General features: G+C 41.2%; 1 protein-coding gene across 1 annotated transcript; it reads left to right on the plus strand.

The window, feature by feature from the left end:
• The first annotated feature begins 351 nt into the window (after positions 1-351).
• LMOD2 (leiomodin 2) lies at positions 352-6,930 on the plus strand. Its single transcript, XM_083859715.1, has 3 exons — positions 352-881; positions 4,658-5,983; positions 6,328-6,930. The coding sequence occupies exons 1-3, from the start codon at positions 609-611 to the stop codon at positions 6,352-6,354; spliced, it is 1,626 nt and encodes a 541-aa protein (XP_083715841.1). The 5' UTR covers positions 352-608; the 3' UTR covers positions 6,355-6,930.
• Positions 6,931-7,422: the final 492 nt, after the last annotated feature.

The following is a 7,422-nucleotide window of genomic DNA, read 5'->3' on the forward strand; positions in this document are numbered from 1 at the left end:
GCGGGAGCAGTGCTCTGCACAGCTCTTGGAACACCGACCTCCCCCCTTGGCTGCCCCTCCACCGATCCCACCCGCCTGCAAACACCTTGGTGGGTTAACAGCATTCCACTAGAAACCCCTGGAAGTGAGAGGAAGTCCACCGAGTTTCGGCAAGGGTGTTTTATTTCCAGCCCCTGTGACAGCCCAGGATTAAATGGGCTTTCATTGTTCTTTCCCTGCTGCAATTTGGACACGATGCCAGTGTAAGTGCGCCCGGGGTTTTATTTGGTGCCGCCCCCCCGTCTGCAAGGCTGGTATTCTCCCACTAGCTGCCTGTTCTAAATATGGCCATGGCCAGTGTGTCAATAATCCCTCTCTTTAAGGGACTTGCAAACATTAGTGTTGGGACATTCTTGCTGTTCAGATGTCTAGCTGACGTCTGATGCTTAAAACGGAGCATGCTTTCATCCCTTCATGCATTGTCGTAAGCCCCCAGTGATTACTCTTAAAAGGGTGCCTCTGGCTATGCAGGGAAACAGTTGCTGACCACAGGAGACACAGCTTGCTTGCTTCAGCCTTCTTGAATGCCTGGTCACTTTAGCTTTGTACCAGCCTGACCAAGCAGGACCATGTCTACCTTTGGGTATAGAAGAGAGCTCAGTAAATATGAAGACATTGATGAAGATGAACTCCTGGCTTCTCTCACTGAAGAGGAGCTGAAGGAACTGGAGCGGGAGCTGGAGGACATAGAGCCTGACCGTAACCTTCCAGTGGGACAACGGCAGAAGAGCCTGACAGAGAAAACACCCACAGGGACTTTCAGCAGGGAAGCACTGATGGCCTACTGGGAGAGGGAGACCAAGAAACTCCTAGAAAAAGAGAGGTTGGGCGCGTGTGAAAAGGTAAGATACTGAGGCATTTCTCGTTTCCTATCGCTATTTGGTTTTATTCTTCATTTGCATGATCGCACTGATTTAATTTCTTTTCAGTCTCTTGTAGCATTTTTAAAAACACTGTTAGCCACTCTGTGCCTGCTAAAGTGCTAAGTATTAGCTCAGAGAGTTTTTGCTCTCTCTGGAGGTACTTTAAGTGCTCAGTTCAGAACAGAAGAAAGTGCCATAAAAATTATCATTAGTGATCAAAATAGGAAAATTTAAATGTTAGAAATTGATAGGTAGAGATATGGGCCTTTGGATAGCATTTGGTTTTTTAAGAAAGCTACACAAAATGCCTTTTCGCTTCCTTAAAAAACAGCCAGTATTGACTGCTGAGAAGCATGTAAGGAAGATAATTTTGAATACATGTTATTTCAAAAGGTGAGTAAGCAGATGCCAGGCTTTGTGCTCGCTGGAAGAAAGCAGCTTGTGTTGCAGTTGGCAGCTTGTGTTGCTTTGTTCCTGCTGAAGATCCTTGGCATGGTTCAGGAGTCTTCTGGCAACTGTTGTCAGAGGGCAGCTGTACATTATTTAGAAAATGGCCTGAGATAGAGTCATCAATCAAACCATTTAACTGCATTCCCCAAAAACCCACAACCAATAGTGTTTGTTAGGCAACTCATCCCCCAAAATAAAAATGTTAGTAATAAAAGCCGTTTCCTGAAGTGCAAATGAACAGTACAGCTGGGCAGGAGTGAAGGGCTCAGTCTTGGCAAGCAGTGAGCACTCTCAGTCTCAGCTGATGTCCACATTGGCACTCTTGGTCCTTGCTAAAAGTATATGTGAGACTGAGCCCAACCAAAAAACAACTTCTATTTTCATGATGGCTCCGTGTAATTTCAAAGTAAAGTGAGGAGTTTTGAATTTTTAAGCACTGCTTCATATCAAGCTCTTACTCTGTTTATAGGGACACATTTTCCCATGTTTAAGCAGAAGGTAATACAACAAAGACAAAGACAGCAAAACTGAACTCAGAACCTCTAACAGCCTTGATTCAGGAACTTATTTCATTTGCAGGGAAATAATTGAAGTTTATACATTAGATAAAATACTCTCCTAGAGGAAAGTCAGATAGATTAAATTAGCCTGCAATATTCAGGATGTTTTTACAAGTACTTTCTCTTGTTCATGAATGATGGTATAAGGTCTTTGCAGGCAAGAGCACAGACCAGTAGCTGTCATCAGACCATTAGTATCAGCTTGCAGACATCGACTTCACTCCCTGTTTGTCAGTCCTAGAGAGTAAATGGCAAGATTAATGTTTATTTCTATCTTAGCCTGGAACTCGAAACCTGGGCAGCTCTAAAAAACCTGCTAAACAGGTTTAGTTCTGTATCTTATACAATGGCAGGATCTTTCTTTTTTTTTCCTTTTTCCATGTATGTAAAGCATTAATGATGGGTACTGGCTAAATCTCCAAGTCCTGGCAAAAGACTCTTTACTTTTTGATCTGAGAAAAAACTTCCCAAATGCATCCTTAAATAAGAAAAGGTTGATATGCTGATATAGGGGTCACAAAGACTCTCTCCATTGATGGCAATAAGAAAGCTTAATGAAAACAATTTTCTTCTTGCTTTCAACTGTCTGGAAATTATGCACCTTTATCTAGAATGGTTATTTGTGCTCCTTCTATAGTTAGTGGTGACAGATCAGCTGGTCAAAAAGGCAAACAACTTGCAGATAGCCTTTTAGGGTGAATAACTTGTCCTCCAGAGATATTTACCTCAGCATTGACTCTCTTAGTCCTAACTTTTCATAAAATTATTCCCACAAAGTAAGATGAAGCCCTACAGGGGCTGCAGCAGTCCTGTACCACAGTGCTGCCACAGTAAGAATACATCTCTCTATTCAATTTCAAAATTATCATGCAGATTATTATGACACCAGACAATGTACATGACAGGCAACTAAATTCTGCCTTTGACCTCAGAAATGCCACAAAAAAAGGTTTTTATTAATCTAGCATCACTAAACACATCAGTAGTGCATTTAAAGGCACCTCCTTCTGCTCATCTGTAGTATATATTCCTCATGATATAAAATCAAAGCCATGAAGACAGGGTTTTGGATACCTGATGTTTTGAGGTCTTAAAGCCCTACACATATATAGAAGATACAGATATAAATCTTAATCCCATAGTAAGCCTATAGGTAACACAGTATCTCTCAGCATAAGGGCCTTTCTCTATGTGTTCTACAGGAGAAACAATGGGGCTGGGTCCTACAAGAGCTCTGTGTGCAGGGCAATGTAATCAGACCCTGCAGGACCCCCAGGTCCTGAATGCTCAGGACCATCAGGCAGAAACAGCTCAATGTCCTGTTTCATTGAGTCACAGTTCTGCAAACATTACAATTAGCATCTTTTTTGCATATATCCCAGCACAGAATTCTACTGACAATTGTGAAACAGTACCATGCACTTTAACAGTTCTCTATTTTCAGAACTTAGATAACTAAGCAAACCTAAAACTGCACAGGTTGTCTAAAAATAGGCTGTCCTGTTAGTAACACTTTAGTTTTCCAGAAACAGAATCTCTGTGTTTCTGTAAAGTGTTCTCACTTTGGAAAATATACTGTAGTATTTTACAGAGACTAAAACACAAATATTGCTAAAGTAGTGCATATATTCACCCAAAATTTTATAAACATTTACAGTCGTAAAGAAAAATGCATACCTATAGTTTTTCCAGTAGACAAAACATGACATGGAAGATCTTTTTGAGCAAGAGATTGAAGGTTGGTTGTAAATTCTGAGTTCTGTCACGCCTCATAAATCCCCATCGCGCTACTGGAGTCCTCCATGTGGAGAGTGGGGCTTTCCTGGGTTGAAGACCTTTTCCTACTCCTCTGCAGAGAACTTTCTTTTGCCACCAAAAGTTCTAAAGACAACGAACAGAGCCTTGGGGCATGGTTCCAAATTTGCCTTCCTGGTACCCACCATACACACTAAATAATCTTGTGTTTCAAAAAAACAATGCATTTGCTCTGTAGACAATGAATGATAACAATTTACAGTATGGGAGCTGACCTGTGACAGCTGGCCTTGAGCACTGGCTCAGCTCCTGATAAACACAAAGAAATTCAGGGGTTATCGATGTGTGGTTACATGTTACATATGGGAATGCATCTCAATCCTTTCTTCATAAATAGTTTATTGGTATGTACAGCTCATGCAGTACATCCAAAGTATTTTTGACATGATTTCTGTAATTCTGGATTGTTTTGTGTGCTGGTATACAAGACTACACATGTATACCAGCATACTATTACTATTTGTATTTTAGATCATGGCAACTTTTAATTTTTTTAGACATACTACTGCATGCAAGGGAGTCTGAGATGTCTAATCCTCATGAAATGAAGAAGCTTGTTGCTCAGTTCATTCTGAAATTGTTGTCTTATGTTTCTGCTGTCAAGGATCCAAATTATATCCCCTTGTAGACATGCCAACACACAGAAAACCTGGTGTCCCTGTTGTAATACCTTGTATCAAGTTTTCTCTTGGCAGAAATCACTGGCACTGGTAAAGTGGTTGCAATTAATGCTAAGCATTTTCTAAAGAATGTAAAAGAAATAATGTTTACAAGATGTTAGATGAAATATTTGCTGTTCTCCTAACTGTATTTTTGGTTTTAGATTTCAATGTTAACTTATATAGTGTCAGTATAATTGTTCCTGTGCTAAAAGGCAGTAGTTACATTACTTCAATTGTGTTTAACACCCACACCTACATTCCTGTTCAGGATTCTGAGCAAGAAGAAGACAATTCAGAAGAACTTCAAGAAGAATGTTTCACAGAAAGCAATAGTGAAGTGTCTGAGGAGGCATATACTGAAGAGGATGATGAAGAAGATGAGGAGGAGGAAGATGAAGATGAGAGTGATGATGAGAGTGAGGAAAAGCAAAACGCTGCAGCTGGCAGGCGTTCTGACCACATCAGACACAGAAAGTGTAATGGTGCAAAGGACGATGAAAACTTCCTCAATGGTCATGATGGAAAAGACGGTGATAATCGGAGTTCAAAAAGCAGTGCCATCCACCCTTGTGGAAATCCAACAGTTATTGAAGATGCTTTAGAAAAAGTTAGGAGCAACGATCCTGACACCACAGAGGTCAATCTGAACAACATTGAAAACATCACTTCACAGATGCTTATACAATTTTCTCAAGCTCTGAGGGACAACACTGTGGTTAAGTCATTCAGCTTGGCTAATACCCATGCTGATGACAATGTGGCAATAGCTATTGCTGGTATGTTAAAGGTCAATCAGCATATAACTAGCCTGAATATTGAGTCAAATTTTATCACAGGCAAAGGCGTGCTGGCCATCATGAGAGCTTTGCAGCATAACAAGGTTCTAACAGAACTGCGGTTCCACAATCAAAGGCACATCATGGGCAGCCAGGTGGAAATGGACATAGTCAAACTGTTGAAAGAGAACACCACTCTGGTAAAGCTGGGGTACCACTTTGACCTTGCTGGCCCAAGAATGAGCATGACAAGTATCCTGACAAGAAATATGGACAAACAAAGGCAAAAGCGTATGCAGGAGCAGCGGCAGCAAGAGTCAGGTTGTGACGGAGCTGTCAATCCAAAGACCAAAGTTTTGCAGAAGGGGACACCTCGGTCCTCACCTTATGTGTCGCCTAAAAGCTCACCGTGGTCTTCCCCAAAGCTCCCTAAGAAAGCAGTGCCAGTGAAATGTCAGCCTTCAGCACCTGCACCCCCACCTCCACTTCCCCCCTCACCCCCACCTCCCCCTCCTCCTCCCCCTCCTCCGGTTATTCCAGAGAAGAAGGCACCTACCAGGAATATAGCTGAAGTCATCAAACAGCAAGAAAGCTCGAAAAAAGCCTTACATAATGGACAGAAAAAGAAAAAAGGCAAAAAAAGCAGAAAACATGAGAACAGCATATTGAAAGAAATTAAAGATTCTTTAAAATCAGTCTCAGACAGAAAATCAGAGGAAGGTTCACGACCCTCCACCCGGCCATCCACCCCACAAAGGTCTCTCCATGACAACCTTATGGAAGCAATTCGGGCAAGCAGCATAAAGCAATTAAGGCGGGTAAGTAAGAGATCCTAGTTCAGTAACTGATTGTGGTCCAAATATAGCACAAGCTCAGTTAATTTTAGGACACATATTTAGTTAAAAAAAAAATCTCAGATGTGAGCATAACAAAGCACTTGGGAAGAGGCTTCCCTCTGATTAGGCTTTTCTTAGCACAGTGATTTCTGTCTGATTGTGATTTTGACAGAAAGTGGGGTACTTTCCCAGGCTCAGTCTTGTTATGGGAGATGATATGTAGCACAGAGCTGTTGGCAGTGTATGTCTGGCAGGAATTTCAGGTAGTTTTCCATGTAGACTGTACAGCAAATGTAACGAATGCCCTTCCTACCCCTGTTTTATAGGTGGAGGTACCAGAAGCCCTTCGGTGAAAGCCTGGATGACAGAAGAAGCAGAGCAGGGATTGAGGGGAGGCTGCTTTTCCTTTCACTGATGGTAACAGAGACTGTCTAGAAAGCTGTTTCCAAAGTACACTCTTAGATTCAAGCCATTTCTCTTTAATTCAAAGAAATAAACCCGCTAAATACAAGATAATGCTTTAAGGATCCATTTGCATTGTAATCTGTAAATATGGAAATAATTTTCTTTTTTATTTAATGAGATTTATATTGAGAAGTTGTTGCTTATTTAGATATTCTTGTCAATATCTGATTGCACGTCACTGGACAAGTTCTTTACACTGAGATGTAATAGTTTACCAGCCTGTTGTTTCTTCTTCTTCTTTTTTTTTTTTTTTTTTTTTTTTTTTTTTTTTTTTTTTTTTTTTTTTTTTTTCCCATGAATTTACAATAAATGTGGTTTGAAGCTTTCAAGCAGACACATAGTCCTGGATTTCTGTGAGTGAAAACCCACCAGATGGTTGCATTAAGTTCACGAGCATTCGGGAAGTCTCCTGGGAAAGAACCTGAGATCTTTCTCAGCTGCACCTGAGCCTATGTGGAGGATAGTACCTGAGCCCATATGTTAGTGCAGTTTCATGTTTGCATTGGAAAAAATGGTTTATAAGGCTATACACCACTATAACTAAACTATGGCTTGTGTCAGGTCACCAGTGTTGCACACTAAATCCTGAACCTTGGCCTAAAGAACTGGGAGATGAATAGAGCTATAGTTCACCTTGACTTGTAGGCCGATAGTTAATGTCAATATTTTAAGGATGCAGCAGAGTATTCGAGTGAGATCTATTCAGTACAAGTGCTGTCTGTAATCAGAACTACAGTGCAGTCACCCAGTCAGACAGAGAAACTTGAAAAGCAGCCTACCATCCAGGTGGAAAAAGGCTTTCCTATGGTATCAGTTGAACAACAAGCAGGGTGTGAACTGTCAATATGATACATTGGAAGCAGAGCCAACATCACTTGGAGATGCACGACAGGAGGTATCACATCACAGGCAATGGCATGAATAGCCCTTCTTCATGTAGTACTAGACATCTCCTG

This window comes from Zosterops lateralis (assembly GCF_965231275.1).
Source record: "Zosterops lateralis genome assembly, chromosome: 4".
Lineage (NCBI taxonomy): Eukaryota > Metazoa > Chordata > Aves > Passeriformes > Zosteropidae > Zosterops > Zosterops lateralis.

Coding starts and splice junctions, on each gene's coding strand:
- LMOD2 (XM_083859715.1), top strand. CDS start 609: ATGTCTACCTTTGGGTATAGAAGAGAGCTCAGTAAATATGAAGACATT. Junction 882..4,657: donor GGTTGGGCGCGTGTGAAAAG/GTAAGATACTGA, acceptor ATTCCTGTTCAG/GATTCTGAGCAAGAAGAAGA. Junction 5,984..6,327: donor GCATAAAGCAATTAAGGCGG/GTAAGTAAGAGA, acceptor CCTGTTTTATAG/GTGGAGGTACCAGAAGCCCT.